The sequence below is a fragment of the Hyposmocoma kahamanoa genome, unplaced genomic scaffold, assembly GCF_003589595.1.
Source record: "Hyposmocoma kahamanoa isolate Upper Pololo Valley unplaced genomic scaffold, ASM358959v1 78, whole genome shotgun sequence".
NCBI lineage: Eukaryota > Metazoa > Arthropoda > Insecta > Lepidoptera > Cosmopterigidae > Hyposmocoma > Hyposmocoma kahamanoa.
The window spans coordinates 19,409,527-19,436,531 of record NW_020653945.1 but is presented as its reverse complement, the minus strand read 5'-3'; the positions used below and the strand labels follow the sequence as shown (position 1 = coordinate 19,436,531).

General features: G+C 36.0%; 1 protein-coding gene across 3 annotated transcripts in view; it reads left to right on the top strand.

Moving 5' to 3' along the window:
- Positions 1-26,111, top strand: part of LOC113233173 (FERM, ARHGEF and pleckstrin domain-containing protein 2-like) — a 97,951-nt gene extending 71,840 nt beyond the window's left edge. For all 3 annotated transcript variants that reach the window (XM_026468195.1, XM_026468194.1, XM_026468193.1), the window contains 14 exons: positions 1,182-1,367; positions 4,013-4,106; positions 7,492-7,636; positions 8,257-8,410; positions 9,624-9,691; positions 10,087-10,267; positions 11,377-11,514; positions 16,534-16,631; positions 17,482-17,605; positions 20,389-20,532; positions 22,302-22,420; positions 23,503-23,645; positions 24,244-24,360; positions 24,836-26,111. In XM_026468195.1, coding sequence (XP_026323980.1) covers positions 1,182-1,367; positions 4,013-4,106; positions 7,492-7,636; positions 8,257-8,410; positions 9,624-9,691; positions 10,087-10,267; positions 11,377-11,514; positions 16,534-16,631; positions 17,482-17,605; positions 20,389-20,532; positions 22,302-22,420; positions 23,503-23,645; positions 24,244-24,360; positions 24,836-24,878 — 1,754 coding nt within the window. In that variant the 3' untranslated portion in view covers positions 24,879-26,111. The remainder of the gene's footprint in view (positions 1-1,181; positions 1,368-4,012; positions 4,107-7,491; positions 7,637-8,256; positions 8,411-9,623; positions 9,692-10,086; positions 10,268-11,376; positions 11,515-16,533; positions 16,632-17,481; positions 17,606-20,388; positions 20,533-22,301; positions 22,421-23,502; positions 23,646-24,243; positions 24,361-24,835) is intronic.
- Positions 26,112-27,005: the final 894 nt, after the last annotated feature.

Sequence of the window (27,005 nt, the reverse complement as noted above, 5' to 3'; positions counted from 1 at the left end):
AAGTTACGTTTTTATTTTTGCCGATATTTTGCTGCCTAATGAAGGTATTTTAAATATCTACCAGACAATTATCACTGTTTTGTCCAAGAGATCCAATTCTATGGCAAAATAATAATTTGGACAATTACACTATTTATGTTAAACCATGTATAAACAGTGATTCTATTATTAAATTATTACAAGTTTTGGATTTTGAGCTTTCTTCTTTTCAGTCAATTAGTTACACAATCGAGCTTATAATTATTGTTTAAGCTGCCAGGATTAAAAGTGTAAGTGTACAAAGAAATATATGCATGGAATTTTAAGTTAATCTTATAATTTTTTATATTATTTGTTTACTAGAACTTATTTTTATATAGTTTTACCGATATAATTGTTAAGTTTATGTAGATTTTGTTTTGTTTTCAGGCACCAACACACATTTTTTTAACTTTACACAAAATTATTATTCTTACTGATAAAAGGTTTCTTTTGCATGAAAATTATGTTTGTAAACGGTACCTATAGGTACTTAGCCACGTTATTAGAGCAATATAATGAGCTTGAAGTTCTTTTTAGACAATTTTTACCGTAACTATTTGCTATTGAACCAAATTGCCAGGTCTAAAAATAGCATGGTTCGAAATGACAAGACTTTTTCTGTGATAATTATCGTACATATAATATATGATAATTATCCATGCTGATTCATCATAACTCTGTCCCCTTAATTTTTAACTAAAAATTACAAACAGTGAGAAAACTTACTTACTTACCCTAAATCTTTGGAAAACAATTTGTAGTTGTGACTTTTCTGAGATTTGAGATTTGAGACATTTGACACGTTTTGTTACTTCTCTAATACAAATACATGGCACGACATTGCTTATAAATATGAAGATAATTATCAAGGTTATCATGGTAATTATCAGTGATAATTGTCACTTCGAACCCTGAAAAATAGATAAATGTAATGATCATTTGTTCTGAAATATGAGATAATTTAATGATAATAAATTCTGTGTTCATAATGTAGAACAAACATGCGTACGTTACTTTAAAAGCATTAAAAAAGATATAGCACTTCTTCAGACCTGCCAATTTTGTTTTTGAAACAACCGCCTTTAATATCAATATTATTAGCAAGTTTTTTTCTATAAGGTTTAGACAAACATTTATAACATTAAGAAATGTATCAACAGGCGAAACGTCGCCCGAGGATGAGAACACGATATCATCGGCAAGCCTCTGCATGTCACCGAGTATAGAAAATCGAAGTTCTGCCAGTGCAGTGCCGTTGTGCGCTTCGACGCCGCTCCAGCGTTCGCTGACGAATGGACATGCTACACAAGATAAACAATGTGATTCCATCAATGGGAATATTAATGGTGAGAAAGTGTACCTTTACACGCTACATGGAAGACTTGTATTGGCGTGCTTATTACATTTGCACAAAAAAAGTTAGTTCAAAAGTATAGCCATTGCTTTTACGGCACAAGAAATAATGTCCACTTGCACTAAAAGTCTTAAATGGATGCTTAAATTAATAACACAGTCTTAAGAGTCAGTATAGATATGTAGTAATTTAAGACTTTTAGTGCAGATGGCTTTGGTTGATTCTAACAGTGAAAGTGTTGAATCAATCACTGGATAAAATATAATTAGTTAAATTTGAGTATATAGTAGTTAATACTGATTACTATACGGTGTGAAAACACAATTCCTAAAAATTTTCACGATAGAAAAAAAACACAACTTACCTCGAAAAAAAAAAGGAAAGAAAACCGCTGTATTCAATAGGTTATTTACATATACCAATGATTTTTTAAATATCAACTGACCTAAATAGTACACGTATACATAGGGCACACTATAAGTTTCCGGAACTGGCCACTTACATAAACAATATTTAAAAAGTAATTACATTTCAAAATGGAACTCTTTGGCTTTATAATAATGTTTGTTTCATCTGACTGTCACTTGTTTTTACATTGTGGCGTCATTTTAGAAATTGGTTGTCTACATCACCATGGATTTAACTCGTGAAAATTTTCGTAGTATGATTTTCTACGACTTTAAGTGTAATTTAACAGCTCAGCGGAGCTTCGCTCGGCTTCAAACTGCTTTTGGCGATGAAGCACCAGGCAAGACTATTTATAACTGGTTTGCAGATTTCAAACGCGGTCGTGTGAATCTCAGTGACGAATTTCGTCTGCGAACAAGAAAAATATCGACGCTGTGTGCGGTATGATCAAAACAGACAGGCATGTGACATACCATGAGATTCGGCATCTTTAGGCATAGGCATTAGTCAAATACAATCAATACTACACAAACATTTGGGTGTGAAAAAATCGTGCGATCCACCGAGAGCACAGTTTTTTCACACCCAAATGATTTGAATGAGGCTCAAAAAACGGATTACGGACGGGAAGCGTCACTTGGAGCAATGCCATGCTTACCAGATTCCATGAAGGGGCGTCAAATTTGATGTGGGACATAGTAACAGGTGACGAAACATGGATTTATAATCCCAAAACAAAACAGGAATCTAGCGTATGGGTCTTTCGAAATGAGTCGAAACCAACCAAAGTGGCGCGCGTGCAAAGTGCCTCTAAGCGGATGATTGCTTCTTTTTTTAATAATACTGGACACGTAGCTACTGTTGCTTTGGAGAATCGTTGTACCGTGAATAGTGATTGGTAAACGACCATTTGTTTGCCGGAAGTTATTGACAAACTCCGTAAAAATAACCGTAAACGCCGTATCATCTTGCACCACGATAATGCCAATTCTCACACGGCCAGAAAGACAAATGAATTTTTGAAGGAGATCAACGTTGACCTTATGAGCCATCCCGCGTACAGTCCCGACCTGGCATCTTGTGACTTTTATTTATTTCCAAAAGTTAAGAACCAGGTACGCGGTCAACGATTTTCATCACCTAAAGAGGCTGTCGAAGAGTTTGAAAAATATGCTTCAGAGTTTGTTACGGAGGAGTGGCATAAACGTTTTAACAAAATTGGTTCATTCGTATGAAATAGTGCATTAACGCTAACAGAGAATATTTTGAGACACAATAAATTCACTTCTGACCATTTACAGTATTTTTTTCTAATTAATTACGGAAACTTATAGCGCGCCTCACGTACTATACGATATACATTGTTCAAATGGCTTTAACTTCGTTTGTAAAAAAATGAATTCTGAAATACAGCCAGTGTCCCTGCCGCACGACTCAAGCAAAATGAACCGTATTAGTACGGAAAATAATTAATTCGAACAGAGGTACTATCGGTACATTGTATTTGCATTGCAAGCATTGGTTTAAGATGGACTTCAATTTAGTGCAAGTGGATATGGGATGGGAGCTAATGCTTATGCCTTCAAAAGCGCCAGAAAGCGTTTGTACAAATCTTTATATTCGTGTAATAACCCGGGTTTCAATGGCGGCACCATTACATCCGGGTTTATGGCTTCATTTTTGGTCGAAAAACGATTGCAGCAAATTTTTGATAATGTTTTTGCTCCGACTGTTGTATTATGTTTTGTATTATAACTTGGTAAAGAATCAAAAATAAGAGTTTAGTAAATGGAATTTGGGACAGCTCCGACTGTTGTGGCGGTCGAGCTGGGAGTGACCGTGGTACGAAAACAAAATGAGAAATTTAAATACATGTAAAATAAAAAAATGATAGGATACAAGAGGAGAGAGGCGATACAAAAAGATGAGATGACGGTGAAAGGAGGTCACACTGTCACAGTCTTTGATAAAGTCTTATGCCTCCTAGCCGGCAACGAATTTGCGGCAGCGAATTTGCAAATATCTTACCATACTAATATAATAAATATATATCGTCGATGGAATATCGTACCATATTCCATCAAGTGAATCGTCTTACTGTTTGCTGGTTAGAGTATCGTAAAAAAATAACACATAAATTTATGTCTCTTATATATTAGCGTTTAATTATTTTCGTTTTATAACGCTTTCTGTACTCCATATTCATAAGGTTGATTTTTTGTTTTGCAGTAAATATTGTGTCCGAGTCGACTAACAGCATGGATGTACTAAGCGGAGGCGAGAGCGACGCAGGCGATACGTTGAACAGAAGAAACAATAACAGGCAAGTTCTACGACATATTGGATTAAACGTGTTTTGGATTCTTCAAATTTTGTATTCGATCATTCTAGTACGTCTTCTCCAAAATATGGTATTATGTGCCTCCTACTGTAAGGGGAAAGGGTGTCAATCGTAATTGACGTTCACACTAAAACGTATATAAACAATACCCGTATGCTGGTTTGTTTTAATTTGTGCCTTGTTATGAATCATGTTTGTCTTGAATATGTTAGTCATATCAAAATATGACTACTAAAAGAGTTCTGTACTCATAGTTTTCTCTAGCTCAGTTATAGAACCAATATTTTTTTTTTTTGTAGAACGTGTACACTCATAGAGATATTTAGAAGACCGCTAAAAATATGATAACAATGTTCATATGAACCACTTGCCGCATATACCAGAACGTTTAATGTGTAAAGAGAGTAACTTCAATCGTCTTTTGTTTTCGATTACGTTCTGGTGTATGTGACCAGTATTTCAAAGTTTTAAACTAATTTCACTTTACATATAGACTGTTTAGATCAGGGATGCACAGACTTATTAAGACTAGGGGCTACTCGGGCAAATCATGAATTGATGGCGGGCCGTCAGAAGTATAGGTAATTAAAGACAATAAAGAATTGATAATAATGTATTAAAATTGAAATATAATTTATTAATTTGAAGCGTGGCACTGCATAGTGCTTACAATCTTTTTTATATTTGGCTCAAATTTTCTTGTATCAACACGTAAAACTGCTTCCAAACTTTCATTTGCAAGGCGGTTTCGATTTTTTGTTTTGTTATTATTTAGTATTGAAAAAGTTTGTTCACAAATATAGGTAGAACCAAATAAGCTGGCACATTTCAAAGCGTTTATGCGCAACTCTTTGTACATATTTTTATCAATGTAGTGGTAAAAGTTCAACAAGTCTCCTTCGTTGAATTTGTTGCGTAAATCTTGGTCGTTTTGAATGTCGATAATTTCTAACTGCATTAACTCTGGCGCATTTTCAACTGAAATCGTGAAAGGATTGCTGAATATGTCCAACAGAGGTTTCACTTTTTTAAAGTTCGAAAATCTGTCTTGAAAAGATTGAATCAAAATATGTAGCTTTTCTACATAACTGAAATTAATCGCAGTTTTGTTGAATTTTTCGACCATTTTCTTATAATTCGGAAAATGATTGTAATTTCCAGAATTCAGTTGCGATCTGAAAAGTGTCAGCTTGCATTGAAAGGATGATACATGAGCGTAGAGCTGGGATATCAGTTGATTTTTGCCTTGAAGCCGTGTGTTCAAGACATTCAAATGATTTGTAATGTCAACTAAAAAAGCCAAATCACACAACCAACCAGGATTTTTAAGTTCCGGGACATCCCTTTGCTTTTCCGCCAGAAATATTCCAATTTCTTCTATTAAATTTAGAAATCGTTCCAGTGTCAATCCACGACTTAGCCACCTTACTTCTGTATAAAACAGCAAATCTCCATATTCGCTTTCGATGTCATCAAGGAATTGTTTGAATTGCCTGTGATTGAGTCCTCGTGATTTTATGAAATTTACAGTCGAAACTACCACTTTCATGACATTTAGAAATTCAATTTTTTTTAGAACAGAGGGCTTCTTGGTGTATAATGCAGTGAAACTAAATGAGGTCTTCAGCGTTTATGTTTTTTTTTTGCAGACACTTTTTTAGCAAAGTAACTAGCCCGGAATTGACACCAATCATAGAAGGAGCACCGTCAGTCGCAACTCCCGATAATTTTGATAAGTCCAAACCAGTTTTTGAACACTTATCCAAAAGTACATTGCATATACGAGTATCAACTCCTTTGGTTTGACCTTTCAATGAACACATTCCTAATAACTCTTCTACGACTTCAAAATCTTGAGTAACACCTCGTATAAATATGAGTAGTTGAGCTGTGGAACTAATATCAGTGGATTCGTCGAGTGCTAATGAAAAAAATTCAATGATCTTAGTTTTTTCAGTTAATTGTTCCGCAATATTACCTGACAAAGACATAATTCGTCTTTGGCTTGTCATACGATTCAGTTGAATTTTCTCAAACTTTTTTGCTGCTTCTGGACACATTTTCTTAGCGGCAATTTCTATGCATACTTTTACAAAATCCCCATCATGGAAGGGGCGACTTCGCTTTGCTATCATTCGACAAATTTCATAACTAACTTCTGTAGCTGTTTCTGAATCTTGAATGGGTTTTGGAAACATAGCTTGCTGACCAATAAGCTCCCGTTTTAAAGACAACATTTTTTGCTTTCTTAATTCGCCTGTTAATTTGGTAATAGTAGAATGCTGCGTTTCATAGTGCCTTTTTACATTATATTCCTTTGCAATCGCAACAGAATTCTTGCAAATTAAACAAACGACTTTGTTATGCGACCATACAAAAAAGTATTTCTCAGTCCATATTTCTTGATTTTCATCTTTAGCCTTACGTTTTTTATTAACACTGCAACAGGAAATCTACGTTGAATTTGGATCAAAATATATGACACCGGCTAGTCGCATTAAAATCTACACTAGAACTATTGCCTTCCAAAAACACTATTAAATTGCTTCTTTCTGTTGACACTTCACTCAAATTAATACCGAACTGGCGGTCGCTGCGGTTAGCGTGGCTTTTATACCGCGCGTAGAGAGTCGAAAAATCTCGAAACCAACTCTGGAAGCTTCGTGTATCTACGCGAGCAATCGTATTAACACCAACAATATAACCCGTGGATAAGCCGCCACCGCGCTCTCAAGAAAACGAATTTAACCGAGATCAGCACGAACATTACCGACGCACGCACGGCGCACCGATAAGCGCACTTAATAGCGCGCGCGCGAAATTTAAATTACTTTTGGAACATATTTTTTTTGGTTTTATTCTGGATAGAATTCAATATTTTTCGAATGTACGAGAGTATTATTTTGCTGTCGGCGGGCCACCAGTATTTCACCGGCGGGCCGCGGTCTGTGCGTCCCTGGTTTAGATCATTATCATCAACCCATTTATATGTCCCATTGCTGCACGGGCACGGGTCTCCTTTCAGACAAGGGTTTAAGGCCATAGTCCGCCACGCTGGCCCAATACGGCTTGGGGACTTCACACGTTTTCCGAGGGTTGTGAACCTTCTTCAACGTGCAGGTTTCATCATGATGTTTTCCTTCACCGAAAAGCTCATGATAAATTTCAAATTAAATTTCGCACATAAATTCCGAGAAACTCAGAGGTGCGAGCCCGGATTCGAAACCACGACTGTTTGGATCATTTACTAGAAAATCGCCATTCACCACGCCAAATTATATACATACCACGTGAGTCAAAATTGTCCGACACCGATGTACTAATACTATAAGTCAATTTCCGAATGAAATATATGTATGGTACGCAGTATTACATCAACATTAACGGGCACGCTCCGCGAAAACGCGTCCGAACCCAGACGACGCGGCGGCACAGACATCACATACTTCGTTACAAAGGAGCTGCGCATGACCGAACGAACATACAAGCGGGACTTGGAACTGGTTACTGTGGTATGTCAGTTGTTTATCTTTGTCTATCCGACCTTGTTTGGTCATGGCGACCACTTCAATTATTATAATTCGTTTTTTTTAGAATCAAAAAAACGTAAACTAAGAAGCAGTGATCGCAAACCTTTTTCTTCAGTCAACAAATTACAGTAAAGGAAAACGTTGTGAGAATCGATAACACATGACATGTTAATTTACGCATTATTTTATAAAATTTTCCAGTGTAATGGTGGGTCACTCTGTATCTTTAAGTTTTTATAGTGCAAGTTTTTAAATAGATTAAGTATGTAAAGAGATTTTTTAATTTAATTTATAATAGTGAATACTACAAGTAAAGACGTCAAATGTGTTTTAGAATTTTGTTTCTCTGTATTTAATCATCTGAATAAAATGGCGACTGATAAAAGACCCAAAATTTCAATCTGTATAGTGATAAAAAAAAAACAAACTATGGCAAGTAGAAGCGGTCAATTACGCAGGATGTATTAACTTACTTTACTATATCGTTGTTTGTTTTTTAGTTGCTTTAGTTTTAATACCATTTTTATGGATATTAAAGATTGATTTGAATTTTTGTTATGAGTGTACGTCTTTAGGTTCATTTTCGATTGTCACTTTTACAGACGTGGTCAAATAGAGTGTCTCGAATGGACGCCCCCGGTACGGATGTGGTGCCAGCTTTAGCCCGTGCGTGTTTAGCTTTGGAACCATTGGCGCTGCCAGCGGGCGCACTGTTGGCCAAGCTGGAAAGGGTATTGGCCACACCTACTAGTGATGGTAGGTAGACGCAAAGCATTTCTTTTATCCGAAAAATAATAATCAGTACAGAGTACTAAAAAACCGACCTCAAAAGTCATTCATCCCCTAGTTTGCTACCCTTTAGAGGTGGAATATTTTCTTCAAATTTAAATGGGACCACTTCTGAGGTACCTTCTTTCCAACAAAAAAAGAATCATCAAAATTGGTTCACAAATCTCATAATATACATACAAAAAAAACATACAGTCGAATTGCGAACCTTCTCCTTTTTTGAATTCTGTTAAAAAATACTTTATTTGTCAAATTACGTAAATTATTTTATAATTTACGTAATTTGACGATAATTACGTAAGTTTGCAATGTAAAAAAGGTAAGGTTTGCATTATCCATCAAATAATGTTATTGTTATTTGTGAAATTGCGGAAAAAATATACCCAAGTAACAAGTTATTTGAAACGAAAAATCCTTTGCACCACCTTACAGAAAATGTTTAAAAGAATGTATTAATAAGAATTTATTTATAAATATCTCTCAATATTTCAAAGATCTGCCTATGATAGATAACCATTATGATCTTTTAATTAAGTCTATATGTGAAAAATATGTAAGCGTACGGATGCACTACATTGTAAATAAAGTTATCGGCAAGCAAGAAAAAGTTCGAAATATGTATACTAAGTTAATACCGTTCAAGGGCCAATAAAAAAGTAATGATTTGTCATAATTGTTTTATTTGGTTACTTAAACTCAACCAAGCTCAATACGGTCTGGCGGATTCTCCCTCCTGAGACTCGGCAGATTTCATCATTATCATGAACCCATTTATACGTCCCACTGCTGGGCACGGGTCTACTCTCAGGCGAGTGCTTAGGCGACAGTCCACCACACTGGCCCAATGAGGGTTGGGGGCTGGCACACGTTTTCCGAGGACTTTGAACCTTCTTCAACGTTTCATCACGATGTTTTCCTTCACCGAAAAGCTCATGATAAATTTCAAATAAAATTTCGCACATAAATTCCGAGAAACTCAGAGGTGCGAGCCCGGATTCGAACCCACGACCCTCTGCTTGAGAGGCAGCAGGTCAAACCATTAGGCTACCACGGCTTCATTTTCATTTCAATTTCTTTCAGCATTCGACTGGTTCGACTCCAGTCGGGTTGAAGGAATTTTTCTTAGTGTTTTACAAATAAATGTTGTTAGAGTTAAGAATGTCTTTTTTTCATTTTACAGATAAGGAAGAACCAGAGTACAAGAAAATAGCTGAAATTTTATACGATTTTCTGTGTAATACTTATGAGGTAAGATTCTACTACTATTATTTTTACATTTGATAAGAACTATTTGCCGAGTTATCACTGTTTCTACGTTTAGTGTATATCGATACCTCCAATTAACACTACGCCAACTTTATTTTTTGGTTATTTCCTGTTATTTTTGTGAACAGCCATATTTATTTACTAATATTAAGCTCCCCGAATTTTGTTAAAAAAAAAGAAACAAAAACAAAATAAAAACAGAACAGGTCCAAAAATTAAGTTGCCGCAGTGTTCATTGGAGGTATTGATATGTTTTAATACATTTACATTACATTTAGTGTATATTTTTGGTTTCTACCATAAGATAAAATCATTACCATCGGTGGTCGTTTTTGTGTCTAGTGTTGGTTTTTCGAGTTACAATTTTTTTTTTGTAGGCTTATGCAACGTACACGGAACGCGCGGGCACGCTTGTAGGCGTAGTGGAGAGCATACGACGACGGAGCGCGATTGCAGATAAGGAAGTGACTGCATTTGACACAGTTTCACCATTGCCGCTGGCGTGTTTACTGCTGCGGCCGCTTCATCGGCTGTTACATTTGGAACGGCTCGCTATCGGTACACATTTTATTAATTTTATTTGAAATTCGTAGATAAGAATTATTGCTAAAATTAAATTGCAATGGGTGGAGTACATTGCTCGGAAGACAGATATCCGATGGTGCTATGGAGGTTTCTTTTTTATAAAATCAAACTACGAGAGAACAATTCTGCGCTTGGTGGTAAGCGACACGCCTGTCCATAGCAGTTGTAGTACAATTCAGAGCTTTGAATCGCAAAGATCTTAGGGACCCTACGACTGCGCTTGTTACCCTGAGACATAAGTTGACACCGTCTCTTGTGCCTGTAATTTGACCTGCGAAAAAAACTGATACCTACGCTTTTGGTTTATACATGAAAATACATTATTAAACCTAAAGGAAATGACATGTTTGCCACTGATATCGAAAACAAAACTATGTATAGTTAGTTGACTGTGTTATAGTTTTGTTTAATCTAAAAAAAATCTGAGTTATATTTTTTTGCGCTGTTGCCCCCTTAATTTACTCATATTATCATTTCTCAATTGAAAATATTTTTCTAATCCAAAAGGTTTTAGTAGCTGTAGAGCTCCTTGTGAAACGGTTCATCCAGGGCAGTACTGCCACCTGACCTATTTCTGCCGCCAAGTAGTAATGTCAGCATAACTGTGTTCCGGTCTTGCAGGGTAAGAGTGCTGGTGAAATAACAGGCACATGAGACTTGTCAACTTACGTCTCAAGGTGATGGGGCGCAGTGGCAGTGCCCCTCAGATCTTTGCGATTTAAGGCTCTGAGTGGCACTGCAGAGCTTTAAATCGCAGTGCCTGTTGGCAAGCCAACATTATTACCAACATACACACGCCTTATTCATTATGATTTTTACTCGTAATATGGAGAAAAGAACCTGTTAATAAACGAAGCAGGAAAAAAGGTTTACGATCTATGAGAAGTCACTTTGACAGTGACAGTTTTTTGTTTACATTTTAGGACTTCGATTTCATCCCACAATATACTGAGTGAGTCAGTCATGTCGACCGTCTAAGACACTATTTTTATTTTAACAAAAAACTAGCGCTGAATGTCAGTTTATATTTCCAATAAAAATCCGACTATAGTATTGGGTATAGAACTAGTTCGTTGTTTCAGAGCTAGCCGACGCGTCGAATAGCACATCTGCGTTAAAGGCGCTGGACATCGCGCGGAGGTCAGCCCGCGACGCCAGCGAGCAACTACGACACGTTGAGAACCATGCAGCGCTTTGCCAATTTCAGAGGGATATTGTTGGTACGTAAATTACATACTAATTGTATAGGGTGGCCACAAATATGTATATAATAGCAATTAAGGAGTATAATCAATAAATAAATAAAGATTAGTTTATTGACATAGATCTGTTCAGTACCAGTACCAGCAATATATTTTTCTTAAATTACCTATCTCTCATTATTTCGTTTCCTGTGTTTAAGATGTGCGTGTTGTTGGTTGGGCTATATATGGTTAAATATTTTTTCTTTTTCTTTTCTGTTTTGGCATGTGTACCTGTGATTTCTCAATGTGTAAAATAATATTATGTTGTTATCCTGTAATAATATTATATGTTTGTTGTGTTTTAGTTTCTGCTGACTAAAACCGTTATAACCATTTAATAACTTTTTGTGCTATTTGTGGAGTTTTGTAATTAGCACTTTCTCGTGTTACTTAATTTATATTTATTGCTAAAAATTTGCTGTAAATCTTCCAAAAATAAAAAAATAATTGTTATTTTCAATTTCTACATACGTTTCTTAATTAAAGTAATTTAAACTCTCCAATTACGGCACGTCAGAAGTAAGGAGGCTTGGGCCGAAAAGTGCTTATTAATACGTAAAATAACAATTTTGTCAGCAGTCATGTTGTAATGCACGAGGCGCATGTTTCCGCTGCGAATACAAGTGGGTTGATCCGATGTTACAGGTGGTTGCATATCTCCTGATATACATAACATACTGACAAGATTTTTTTAATATCCGTTTCCGCACATATGCGGGCAAAAATATGTGTGTCTATAGTTTAATATAAGGAAATTAATAATAATAAAATCATTTATTAATCTCAACCATCAATAAATATAAGCTACTTTACGCAGAGTTTTGTAACAGACAACAGTGGTGGGCGATAAAAAGTCTCTAGCTAAAGCACAAAGGCGGAGTGTTTCTCAGCGCCGCTGATATTCTGCTACAGTCTATCATGTTAAAATACTAAGATTGATTATATTGTATTATATGATAATATTGGTTAAAATACTAAGGTGATTCCAATTCTAAGACATAAAATCATGAATTATTATATAGATGGGTGGATCAACTATTTTCTGTACTGAATCAACTTTTTGTGTGAAAAAAAAACAAATTCTGTTATTTTGCTCAATCTTCGCCTAATATTGCTAAATAATCTTCTGTAGTTTATAAATCTATAACGAGCATCGAACTTCGTTGAGTTTTTCCAGTAGTTTTGCCTTTATTTCAGAAATGATAATGACTTTATAACGTCTCCTACCTAACATATATAAGTTATGACAAAAAGTAAATAAAAACCAACTTTGTAATCAGTCACTGTACTTTAATATCAATAAGTATAGTAATGAATCAATATGACGCTATCATAACTAAAAAAAGAAAAACAGCCTCATTCTTTTAAAAATAGATCATATTGTGTCTCCGGAGTCACAGAGTAAAATGAACTGGAAAACTGTAATTATAACTCGGTTCCTAGAAACACAAAAAAGATGCATTTAATAACTACCGATGTAACTAAATGATGTAAATGTAACTACCGACCGTCATTCTTTAAGGTTGTTATGTACAAAACTTTGTTCTATAACTTTTTAGTTAAATTAAAATTGCACAAAAAATATCACAGAAAATGGGGACAATTTGTGAGCCCGAACACACAAGAAACACAACACGTAAAGTCGATTTGTTGGACAATTAAGCTTATAAAAAATATCTTAAAAATATAACAATCAGCAGCTGGTTCTATACCTAGAGTAATCGTAGAAAAAGAAACAGTAACCGAATTGAATCACACTTGGTGTTCTTTTATATTCGTCATATTTTACAAGGGACCTTTTTAATATTTTCCTTATATCGTCTTTGCCTCTCATATGCGATAGTGGCATGGTAACTGCAATAAATTAATTTTATGTAGTTAGGAAATGAAACTATTTTTCCGGATTTAAATCGCGTATATTTGTTTTTTCAAACAAACCGACGTTTCGGGCCCTTTACAGATTTAAACTTTTACGCGATTTAAATCCGGAAAAATAGTTTCATTTCCTATGTGTAACAATCGCGAAAACCTAAGAACTCGTTTATGTAGTTAGGTTATGTAATGCTATTATTAAAAAATCGTAAGCAAACTGGTTTAAATTTGTTTGTAAATAAAAAAGCAATTGCTTTAAGAATGTATAAAAAATGTATAATGATATGAATGATAATTTGGGCTTGAGACACGTTCATTTAACAGAAGCTGTAGCTTTCTACTAAAAAAAGTACTAAAAATATCTAAAGTTCGATTCAGTTTGAGAATATTTTTGAAATATCGGTATATAAACTAAAATTTCAAAAACACCATTAGAATTTCCGTTTGCTAAGTTTAGATTTTCATTTATGAATGGCTTTTTAGTTAATTATGTTTTGTATTTACTTATAACGGAATCTTTACTACTGAAAATCACTCGGGGTCACCAAAATTGTCTCTCGAGTCACAGTTTTCGTGACGTCAGTCAGGAGACAAACTACGATTTTTAATTAAAATTCAACTTCAATATCCAAATATGAAAATAAAATTTGTATAAAAAGTTATTTACTTTTCGTCGTCACTCCGGAGACACACAATAAATACACGCTGTCACTAGGTAAACAATGGGGACTTACCCCCAAGATAACACTATGGCTTTACACAACGGTGATTAGACCTGTGATTAGTTACGGCGCGATAGCCTGGTGGCCACGAACCAAGCTGACGACTGCAACTAACAAGCTGGACAAATTCCAAAGGCTAGCATGCATGGCGACGACCGGCTGCATGAGGACAACTCCAACTGCGGCGCTCGAAGCGATGCTGGACCTGCGACTGTGGATAGGATCCCGAAACAATACATTTTTGACAAAAAATACAGGATACAATTGTTTGAAGATCCCAACGAAGGACTAAACCTCAGTGAGGTCCGCGTATTCACTGACGGATCAAAAACAAACTCAGGAACAGGTACTGGGGTATTCTCAGAAGACCTCAATATCAGAATATCAACACCGCTTGGTGACCACAACACAGTATTCCAGGCTGAATGTATGGGTATCAAGTTGGCAGCAGAAGCAATAATAGCGAGAAGAGTAAAGAATCACTCCATTCGAATACTCTCCGACAGCATGTCAGTACTACAAGCACTGAGCAGCTACGACATTAACTCAGGGCTTATATATGAATGCCTTCAAGCACTCACGGAGGTATGTACACACAACCACGTAACTCTACAGTGGATTAAAGGACACAGCGGGTCACGTGGCAACGACGCAGCAGACGAACTAGCTAGAAAAGGGTCGGAGACGAATGCTGTAGGGCCGGAACCCATAGTGTCCCTCCCCTACCAATGGTCAAGAACAACTATACTCAAAGGTACAAAATCTTCTCATAACAACATATGGACAACCCTTACGGTTTGTAGACAGGCTAGGGAAGCACTCCCAACGCTCAACGCCAGTCTATCTCGTATATTAATCAAACTTGAAAGTCAAGAGCTGCGCACTCTATCTGCCGCTCTAACGGGTCATGGTCCATACAATAAACACCTTTTCAATTTAGGTATCACGGACAGTCCTCTATGCAGAGCGTGCATGGAGGGGGAGGAAACGGCCGCACACATCCTACTAGAGTGCTCCGGTGTGGCCAACTACAGGGCAAAGTACCTTGGAGTGCCGAGGTCGCTCCCCGAAATCTTCAGAAAACCGAAGAGTCTGCTGAGTAGGACCCTGCACCCACCACACGCAAAATAGGCGCCTCGACGTCGAGTTGCGGAAACTAGCCCGTTGCACCAATACCAATACCAATAATACACGCTGTCACGCTGCGAGTTACGGGCTAAATGGCCGAATCCATATAAACTTAAGGATTGGTAAAGCTCGATCATACGATTTGTAGATCCGTTTCCTATCGGCTTAGCTATAGACAGTCTATCTCACTTTCACTTAGTTGGTACTATCTTTGTTGTGACCCAGGCGACAATGCGCTTTGTTGTTAAAAAGGGGACAACTATTCAAACTGTGTTTTTTTTACTGAAAACTAAATCAAAGCTCTCGCAAATCAAGATTTAAAATACATGTATATTAATGCATGCACATTACCGATACTACATATACAGACAAGTGGAGGAAAAATCTTAGACAACATCGTCGTTTCATTGTGCTGTATGCCTTGGAGACAGGTGGAATTTGTATGACATCTATGTTTTGATTACTGGGTCAGGACATTTTTTAAATTAATTATTTTGGAATTTTAAACATTTTAATAAACAGTCGTAATTATAAACAATCTGATTCGATTATCAAGTTTCAAAACCGGCCTTTAAGTACACATTGTCCATTTTGTGATTTTTTAAAACAAGGACACTGTTTTACATTAAATAGTTGATCCACCCTGATATTAGCATTAAACACAGTATTATACACACAACTACACTACAATTTAAGAGTTAAAACTTTCACACTGAAAGTACGCAGTGTGAAAATATGAAGTGAGACAACTGCTGCCAGAGGAGAAAAAAAAACGAAAACGTTTTTAAGTAATTTAATTGCAGGTAAAAGTAATGGCTAATGACAATCGTTCGAAATGAAAAACAAAAGTGATTCACTGAAAAATAGATTGGTTATGTAACTGAAGAATAAAAATTAAAATGCATAAAATAATAATGCATTTGGTATGCCTTCACTCCCTATATTTGTTGATTTGCCACAACCCCTTATGGTGCAGTATCTAACTAATATAAAAGCACCATTGAGCACTAATGCCTAATCTCGAACGAACCAGGGAATTCCCTGTACTGTATGAGTGAGATTTCACTTTGAGGATTTCTCAGAATACTCACAACAGAACTAATTTAAAAAAGTTAATTTCCTATATTGGTTCTATCGGGAATCGAACCCGTGGGACCTCCTCGTCCTGCACCCACAGTATTAGCCACAGTATTACAGTATCTTCCTTACGATGTCTTCAAGTAATAATGAGCACTAGCACGGTACAGTTGATATAACGCTGCGTTTGTTTCAGGTTACGACAAGTTATTAGTTGCGGATCGTGAGTTCATAAGACTTGGCTGCGTTTACAAACATTCTACTAGAGGATTGCAACAGAGGATGCTCTTCTTGGTACGATTATGTGACTGTTTTATTGTAATATTCTAAGTTTTTGATCGAAATTAGTCGCTTTCAATTTCAACGAAACTAGTTGGCGTCTTTTATATCAGTACAATTTGTTTTTAATGTTAAATCCCCTGTTGACATAGTGTCTTTGCTTTTTTTTTAATATTGCCGTTCTTATTTTTATGGAATGTTGCTGTGTATTTGTACTTGGGTGTCAGGTTGCATTACTGTATAAGAATGTTTTTTTAATGTGTCTGATACTTGTAACTGTACCAATAAAATAAATAAAATAAATTTGTCAGTTCCACATCACTACCCGTCTGAGGCGAAATCGAAATAAATTATTTTAGAAATCTATGCAATGTGGTCATTGATGTGGCTCTCAAGCACTTGACGTAAAGATATGTCATTTTATTGACATCATTGTTGTTTATTGTTTTGTTGTGGCTGTCTTTTTAGTTGGGTATGTTAGGCATCCCTCCGCTATGAAGAGCGCCTACCTTGCACTCACCCCGTTCTGATAGAAAACATCCACAAGTTAAACATTAACAATATGAACTTATGGGCTAACTATGCTAGTGTCCTAATTGGTGCTGGATTATGGAATCAATGTTTGATGAGCTTGATTTGGCAATCGTGCCGGTTCGAGTTACGTTCTGCAGCATAGGCGCCTCGTGTTACTTGTGGATCTTTTCTATCAGAGTGGGATGACTGCAAGGTAGGCGATCTTCACAGCGGAGGGATGCCTAACAGGTAATAAAGAATGTTTCAATGAAATATGTAAATATACTTATTCATTTTGACGATTTTTTTTATATTGAAATATAAATAATTTATTTTGTTTCTTATGGTAAAGTTTAGCGACGTGTTGGTGCTGGCGTCGAAATCAGGCACTTCACAGTTTCGTGCGCACGCCGCGCTGCCGCTGCACACACTCGAAATCAAACCCACCGAATTGCCCCATTCCTTCACCATTACCGGTAAATAAGTCTAATTTTAACTTTCAAATCCCGTCTATGCGGTCTAGCATCACCGCGAAAAATCTTGTGCACAACAAGTACGTGTTTGTATGTATGTGCTTTTGTAGTCGGTTAAGTTTTCCTTTGCACAACATTACCTACGTAAGATTAATCGCTGAATATCATTAAGTGAGATCGTGGCCAGAGTGCGTCTATTTTCCATAAAAAGAAAAATTACTTGACGCTGAATCGTGTAGACGGGATGTTAGTCGCATTAAACCACTGCTACACTTTTAAGTAATATAATATAGTACATTCCTGCAAAGGTCGGGAAGTAAAGGATTACTGGACGAGTATGAGTTACCTTGTGTTAATACGAGTCAAGCAATCACCGTTCCGGCCGAGTCGTGTATAGTGCTTTCCTCAAACAATGCGAGGAAATAATAAAAGACTAAAGAGAGGAAGATGTATAATAAGTAAGGTAAAAAAATAATAATATTGAAAGTAATATTTGACATATTAATATAAACACAATCTCCGAAAACGAATTAGCATTTTTTTCGCTTCTTTATGGCATGAAAATTTAATATGTTTTCATGTATCTTACTTTGCTCATAGCGGGCAACAAGTTTTCCATGGCTATTATTGCCCCTTGTTTTAAATTAGGTGGAGTACAATCATTACTTTATTTTCGTTATTGCTCGTCTCGCTCTAACCATCAATCTGATCAACGGAAAACATTGCTCATTTTATTATTTTCACGACGGAAATACAAAAAAGACGAAAAAACAGAAGAGTACCAAAGCACTTTAGTTTATTTTACCGCCTTTTTCTTTTTTTTAAGTTAGCTGTATACGTAGGTATTTTTTATTTTCGCCATTACTAATACTAGGCAGTTGGTTGCATGTCTTATTCCTTTGCATATTTACATAGTTCATTGTTAGTAGATAGAGTTAAAAGTTTAGAAAAGTGGACAATGATGGATTTTTATACTTACTTTTCAGGACTTGGCCTGGAAGAAGTCGCACGGTCCATAGACAACAAACTTTCCGTGTTCGTTTTTTGAAAGTAACGGAAACATTTCCGAGCATGTTTGAGAAAATTAATATTTTTACTTAAAAATAGTAAATATTTTATCTTATACGTTATCTATAGATAGTGATTTGTCTCCGTGGCCGGACTGTTACCGTGCTGGTATGCCACACAGAGGTCCCTGGTTCGATCCCGGGCCTGGAGAAATATTTGTATGACCTACATTTAACTATCTCGTGCGTTTGGGTGTAATTGTGGTGTTCTATGTGTGTGTCCATGGTACTCGCGACACAGGGTTTCCCTAGTGCGGGGCTATTGGTACTTTGCGTTGTGTGTTGTGTTAGATAAAAACAAATTAAAACGTACTGTGATACTAACAATAATAAATAATAATAATAATAATTTTTATTTCTCCACAAACATGATAGTTACATAAATAGTGTAATAATCATCATATAACATCTACAAAATGACAAATTTCAGCAGAGAGGTTTGAAAATTCTACAAACGAAATTAGTCACTAACCTTTTTGTTCATGAATAGGAGAGCTACAAAATTTCACAGATACATAACTTGTTTTATGTAGTTCCTTCTATTTTTATGAATTTCTTGTGATAAAAGCATTTCACGACACTTAACGACCGTGATTCGTATCCTTATTAATTTATGTAAGAAATACTCATTTAAGGGTTGAACAGTCGCGAATGACTTTGACGATTTGACCTCTAAGCAGTAGTAACAATTTCATACGCCATTTATCGAGTACCCGCTTGTACTTACACAAAGTCACAACAGACATGTCATAAGTGTTTTTTTTTGCAATCTATACCTATCAATGTAGGTTGTTTCCCCAGAGACATTCGAGAATAAATTATCGTAAAAATATCTATAGAGTATCAGAGAAACTGAATCCAAACATAGGCATTTCTAGAAACCTAGAACTGACCCAAGTTCAAGAAGTTCATTTAAAAAAAAACTCTCCGGGAATCAAACCCGAGACCAAGGGCAACGGAATTCACTCCGCGGCACTACCCAGATCACCTAGGCCTTCTCTTCCAGAACACCTAAACCTTCTCATCCATATTAATTGCATGTACAATGTACAAATTCCACACTTCACCTTAGATTTATTTTTTATTTCGTCATATCTATATTGTCTAGTCTTTGGTAGTCTTTAAAAAAGATGCAATGTAAATATAACGAAATAACTAATTTATAAAATCTAAAATATAAAAACAAAGACCACAAGTGATTAAAAACAACAACTTTTTGTGGCATAAACCCGCTCAAAAACACGCGCCAAACCCCACCCCAAAGAGAATTTAAGCACTACGTTTAGTCCACCCGGCGCAAAGCCTGAAAGGCGACTGAGCGTCGTACTGCGCAGACCTCGCGAGTGGGAAGGAATTTTTTTTTTTAAATAATTACACCTAACTTATGAACTATATAAATTAAAAAAAAGTGAACAATACATTCTCTTTGAAATTAAATTATTAATTTTTTCGTGTAAATTTTATAAACAACGGATGGTTGCATGTAAAGAGAAATTACTTTTTGTTCAATTTGAAGGACGTAACTGTACATTTTATTTCGTAAAAAGAGTTTAATAAATTGTAGTTTTGCTCAATACATTCAATTATTTAAGGACTACTAGCAATCTTTTTTTTTTGTCACTATTGGACTATTAATATTATCAGGAATTTAATTTAAAAAGTGCCTAGTTCGTCAATCTGGCACCTGTTCCAGCCTTAATAGTATAATAATTCTAACAGGCGAAGACGTAAATCTTCTGCTAAGCGCAAGCAACGAGCAAGAGTTCGGCGGGTGGCTGCACGCGTTAGAGATGGCAGTAGAAAAGGCTTGCGAAAACCCCGTGCCAGTCGACACTGAACTCACGCCCTATGAACAAGACGCCGGTAAGTCCTGAAGGTCTACTCTTTTTCAACGAAAAACGAAATTTTGATGGAAGTTCCGCATGTTTCTTACTACAATTCCATTTCAATTCGAAATTTCGTTCGAACGAAAATTTTTTGACCTAAAAATCATACAATCACCCAAATATTTCAAGTAATTAGACTCATTTAAGTAGTTTATTCATAAGTCTTGTCGAATTTCGCTTTGGTTACTTTAGATTGCCTGTTTGTTAGTATATTTTCAAGATTGTTGATAACGATTATTTTGAGATAGTGTTGTTCTAGTAAGCAGACATATTATCGATATTCTGTTATTAAAACAATTCACTACGAGGTTTTTATTATTTCATTATTATTATTTTTAAAGTACCTACAAATGAAAAAAGAAAGAAAGAATAGTTAGAAATTATAGGACTGCCGAACATAAGCATTGGATCAAATATCACCTTCGTTTGTTCGCTCCATTTTGAAGTCAAATTTTAATAGAACTTGAATGTAACTAGATTACATGATAATGCAATTCCATCGTTACATTTATTGGTAACTTATTATTTAATTTTGTTTAAAATGGCTCATTACTTGCCTAGTAATAATAGCCTAGTATTAATCATACTTTGATTACAGTAAACTATACAAATTTGCAAACATAAAAAACAGTTTCTACATTCAAGCCATACATTTGAATGTCGATATTGACTTATCTATGATTATGGTACAACACTAAATCCGCCATTGTGGTGGACATTTTTGGTTTAGGTAGGTACGTTTATTCCGTAGATAGGGCAGCTCCTTTCCTTTAATTTTTTCCATCCTCTAAGTAAATAACAACGAAATTCTTGGGCCCAACCAAAAGAGAATTAAAGTAAAGTTATTGACGAAACTTCGTTTAAATATCGTTCGTTAAGTAAAGTTTCATTTTCAAAAAAGAGAGTATACCCCCAGGTCTATAAGCCTTGTTTGTAACCAAACTTGTTTTAACGATTGTTTGAATCTTTTTGGACTTCTTTAAACTTTCACTTCTTAAAATGTAATTTACTACTAATAGTATTTGCGATGTTGTTGACAGAATTTTAAGATTACAGCTGTAAAATTTTTATATGCCGTTTAAAGTAAACTCTGTCGTTTTCTTATGGCACCTAATTACAGCATTCTTTGTATTTGTTTGCATTTACGAGTATTTCACTTTGCACATAGGCCTTTGCTCGCAGTTATTAAAAAAACTTCTACGTGTTACATATACGGACATATCGACCCCTCCGACGTTAAGTATCGTATGTCGAAATTGCCAAGTTTACAGGGAAGCGTTTTAAAGTTCTGAATTCACTGAAACGAACATAACACGTGACTTTAGCATTTCTCAGTTTTATTCGGCAAAGCTCTTTACTCACACAGAGTATTATAACGTCGGTTAAAAGGTAAAACTCATTAAGTGACATTTTGTTCAAAAACTAGATTTTTTCAATTTTGCTTTATTGGGAAGAACATCTATGACAAGAAAAATTCAGTAAGTCTGTGGTGTCCTTCATGTTTTAATACATACCAGTCCTTTAGTGATTTTTTATAATGAAAAAATACAAAATCTTAATTATCTCCCTTTGGCCAATTAGGCTATTAGTGAGTTTTACCTTTTAACCGACGATAAGATCCTAGATATCGGTTAGATGATCTATGGTGATCACTCTTTCAGTGAATTCAGAACTTGAAAACGCTCCTCTGTAAACTTGGCAATTTCGTCATACGATACTTTACGTATATTTATATTTGTATTGCAGGAATGTCCTCAAGTTCGCATAGTTTGAGTAGCGGCAATACAAGCGGCGGAGCTCTTACTCACGTATGCTGGCATCGGGTCACTTCGCTCTCCAGAGACCATCTGCACCTCGCAATGAGAGTGAGTTTTTTTAATGGCCAAATAATAGTAATAATAAGTTATGAATTTATCACTATGCAATTGTCGCAATGTATTTTTTTTATAAAGGCCCATTTAGATGGAAAGAGTTTATCGCACGCTTTGTGACGAAAAATCGTACGCGATTATCGTAAGCAATAATCGCCATAAGATTATCGTGTCATAATGTTTACATTCAGGCAAGAACTAAAATCTCGCCTACGATTATGTCATACGAGATTCGCAAGCAACTTAATCGCCTCCTCGACTGTTTACACAGAGAAATATGTAGTAAGGAGATTCTTGCTTACGAGTTTTCGACTTGTCTAAACACGATCTCGTATGACATTTTTTCAAGTTCATACGATTATCGTACAAATCGGTTCGAACCGTTTTGAATGCGAGAATCGCCTATCGAGTGCAGTGATTACTGCGGTATTGAACAAATTTGGAACTGCTGATAATATTAAGTTCATTGCATTGTAGAGAAGTATACATTTTTTAATTTTTTTTTTCAAATTTTATAACACTTAATCCAAAATTTTTTTTCGTTCTCGTTTCATTAATTCTTGTCTTAGAAAAGCAGTGATAATCAAAACACCCTCGCGCACTGCACTCGTGGTAGAAACGGCTGGCACAGAAACTCGAAATACGATTTTTGCTGTCGCGTTCTGTTTACACGGAGACGTTCAATATTGAAAGGCGAGGCGATTATCGCTCACGTGGACGGTCGATGATCGCGAATGTTTAGACGAGGAAAGTTTTTTATATTCTTTCGATAATCGTATCTTCGAGACGATAAACTCTCTCCATCTAATCCTTTAATTAAATCCTTTATTATTATAGAGTGGTTTTACGCTCTATGGTCGTGACCATTACTCACTATCACTCCGTGGAGTGGCAACTTAAACAAAAACATATTCAGCTACGTTTCTTTGTAGTCGTTGATTGCCCTCTTTTTTTGGCGGCGTTACCGTTGTCACTGAAAGTTGAAGTTAAAATGTATTTTGTATCGTTTTTGTATGCGTTAAACACCAGATTGCGAGCACTATCACCACATACTATCAAAATTTCCTATGTTACAGACGCAGCTATCAGGCTACCTGCTACGCAAGTTCAAGAACTCACATGGCTGGCAGAAACTGTGGGTTGTGTTCGCCGCGTTCACCCTATTCTTTTATAAGAGCTGGCAGGACGAGAACCCTCTTGCATCGTTGCCTTTGTTAGGGTGCGTATCTTCAGTTAATCCTTTGATTTAAATAAATTTTAATTACTAGAACTGATACTGGTTTCATGGTGAGTTGATTGAATACAGAGAAATTTTAATTGCTTGGACAGCTATTTGGGTTCATTGAGAGTCGATTGATTACAAACAAATCTATGCTTTACCCGATAGCAAGTAAAAGCAGTCTACTTTTCCTTTGCCTTATTGTTGATTTTAACAATTATTACAAACTATAAGGCTGGTTTTAGAGTAGTGCGGATTTATCTGCGGACCGGCTAGCGTAGAGCACCGGAGCGGAGTAACTCGTCTGGCGTTAGAATGTCGTTTTACAGTGACGCGGATTGCTCCGTACGGAACTCCACGTGAACTCCGCACAACCCACTTGTGAGTTCACTGTAGGTAACTGTCTGTGTGATGCGTGATGCGGTGAATATCCGCACTAAAATTTTATATGCAATATCAGTTTTGCGCTAATAGCCCCATTGTTAAAACAGGTTACTTATTATCAATCAATCTTAGTATAAGTTTGGAGAAAAAAGTCATTGATTTTGTTGTCTCAAGTTAACATTTCAAAAGCAGCTAAATGGTTTTCTGTTTTTAGATACAACGTGGGCCCACCTGCGGAAATCGATGCTATCCACAAGGACTTTGTCTTCAAACTGCAATTCAAAAATCACATATACTTTTTTAGAGCAGACAGCCATTTTACATACGACAGGTATGTATTACACCTAAACTATTACGGAAACTACTGTCTGAATCTTACGGTGACATCTATTTGGTACTTTTTAAAAATTATGGTAATTGTAACGTTTTTATAGAAAAAACACCGACCTCAAAAGTTCGTTGAATTACATCTATTTGCCAAGTTTTATAGAAAACAGTTTTCGGAAAGTGCGCGAAACCGGATTCATCCTCTAGTTTGCCACCCTTAATGGTGGAATATTGTCTTCAAATTTAAACGGGACCAACCTGAGGTACCCCCTTTCCGACAAATAAAGAATCATCAAAATCGGTTCACAAATGCCGCCGGAGTTATCGCGTAACATACCAAAAAAATACGGTCGAAAAAAATAACCACCTCCTTTTCTTTTTGAAGTCGGTTAAAAAAAATAAACGAAAATGATCAGAGAAATAGTATGGGGTACTTTTTTCTATAGTAAGTGCGTATTAATGATTTATTTGTTCTACAGGTGGATAGAAGTCCTGCGAACATCGATGGTGCAACACAACTGAAACTCGTAACACACGTTGTGATAAAAGATCGTGAACGGGTGAATGGGTTACTCTCAAAATATACCACATCGGTGCCATGAAGATATTGAAAACTTAAATTATATATTTTTTTGAAAAATTTACACAGAAACAAAAATAATGAACGAAGCAATATAATCTTGCCTTATTATTAAAACATTGGTTGTCAGACTTTTGTCTATCTCATAATTGAGAATTTATTAATACGTCGTCGTGGATGGTGCTTTAAGGTGGACTTTTGAGTACCTCATCATTGGCCGCAGTGACGCCGCGGCTTATTGTACTCTACGGAAATGTACAGATCATTTGAACTTAGCCGCGTCAGTGATATGTATTCCTATAGTGCATAATGCGGAGTACTCAAAAAGCTGTCTTGAGCATAGCTCTACACCTGCTAAAAATTAGATCTCATGATTTCGAAGCTGTCATCGCAATCAAAGGTCGCTATAGGGCTGTCGAGTTGTTCTATACAGGGTGACAGGTTGAACGAGATAAATATTAAGATTATTAAATATAAAGAGGCGAATGAAATGAAATTGCTGATACCCACACCGAATATGTAAAAGAAAACACTGCCTTATTTTCAAATATTTTTCTCTAAGTAAAAAACTGCGTTAACATTTTGTAATACTCTGCGCGAGATACCGCGTCAATAGAACATGTAGCGAGTGTCCTGCAAGGTCAAATCAAATCCTTAGGGCGCATTTATTCGACACAAATTTCATCGTGCGGAGACCACATTGCTGCCGCGCAGCGACCGCGTGCGTCGAACTGTCATGGCAAAGTACGCTCTATTTGTTTAGCTTTTACGTTTTGACTTAAATGAGCATTTCATGCGCGCGGGCGAGGTTGGCTTGTCTTGGACTACGCGGCGGCCGGGCGGAGGCCGCGCGGTTGTATTATTCAGAGGAATTTAAATGTTGTTGCGTAGTAAATAGAATTCAGATTCGTCATTGATGTACGTGAAAGCGTGGTAACTGGGCGGTTGACGCGCGGCGGCCCCGCGAAGACTGTGCGCGTGATCAACGGCAGCGACGCACGGGCGGAACAAGGGTGGCGGGGAGCGGCCCGACAAGCCCCGACATCCGACAAATGTGAACATCGTCATACTTAATAACGGGCTTTTATGTTTAGGGGCGATTTTTTACATATCGTCTCTTGGCAAACAACACCGCTTAAATAATTTGAAGTAATTTGAAAGGAGCGTGAAAAACCTACATTTGTGTAAAATATTTTTTTACCTAATTAATTAAGCAATTTTTAATAAATTAATAATAATTTAATTAATTGGTTCATTTTGAACTATTACTAATAATAGGTAAAAAAATTATAAAAGTCTATACATACAATAATATATTTTAGATTAGAAACAAGCCACTCGTTTGCCTCTTTAAATATTTATCTCGTTCAACCTGTCACCGTGTAGAACAGAAACTGATCTCTGAACGTGCAGTTGTAGCGCTACACAAATTCTTTGTACAGGCGTTTAAATTGTCAAGTTTAATTGTTCATATATTATATTATTCATATATTTATAATTCAAATTGACTACACCATTGCGTAGAGAGGTATATAAATAGTTTTCATTTATTTATTTTATTAAGTTACAATTCAGCTTGACAATTTTTGTGCTCTGACAAAAGCACCATCCTGGACATTAAATAGATAGATTAGTACTTTATATCGTGCCTTGGGATGTCGTGGGACCTATTTACTAGACTTTTTAATTATAAGTGTATTTATTTAGATTTTGTGATAAATTAAGATATTTTATTGAATACCTGTTTCAATATTATGTTATTAAGAAATAGTGACGTCACAGTTTAGGTTAAGTTTTAAAGCAATCGACCTTTGTAAAAGGTATAATAAGACAAAATATATCCTTGATCTTAACTGAATTGTAGAAAAATGTATTTAGGATACTGGCCTGGATAAATTAGGCCTTGTCCAGTGTGATATTTTCTATTTATCTCACTACGCGAAAACAGGGACGCCTCCATTGGTTTCGTGTATTTTATAAGTATCATGCTAAGTAAGTTACAATGTTTCTTAACTCTTAACTTGCGGAAGTTAATTGGCCGTCCTAAAGAACCGGAAATAGGTCCGTCT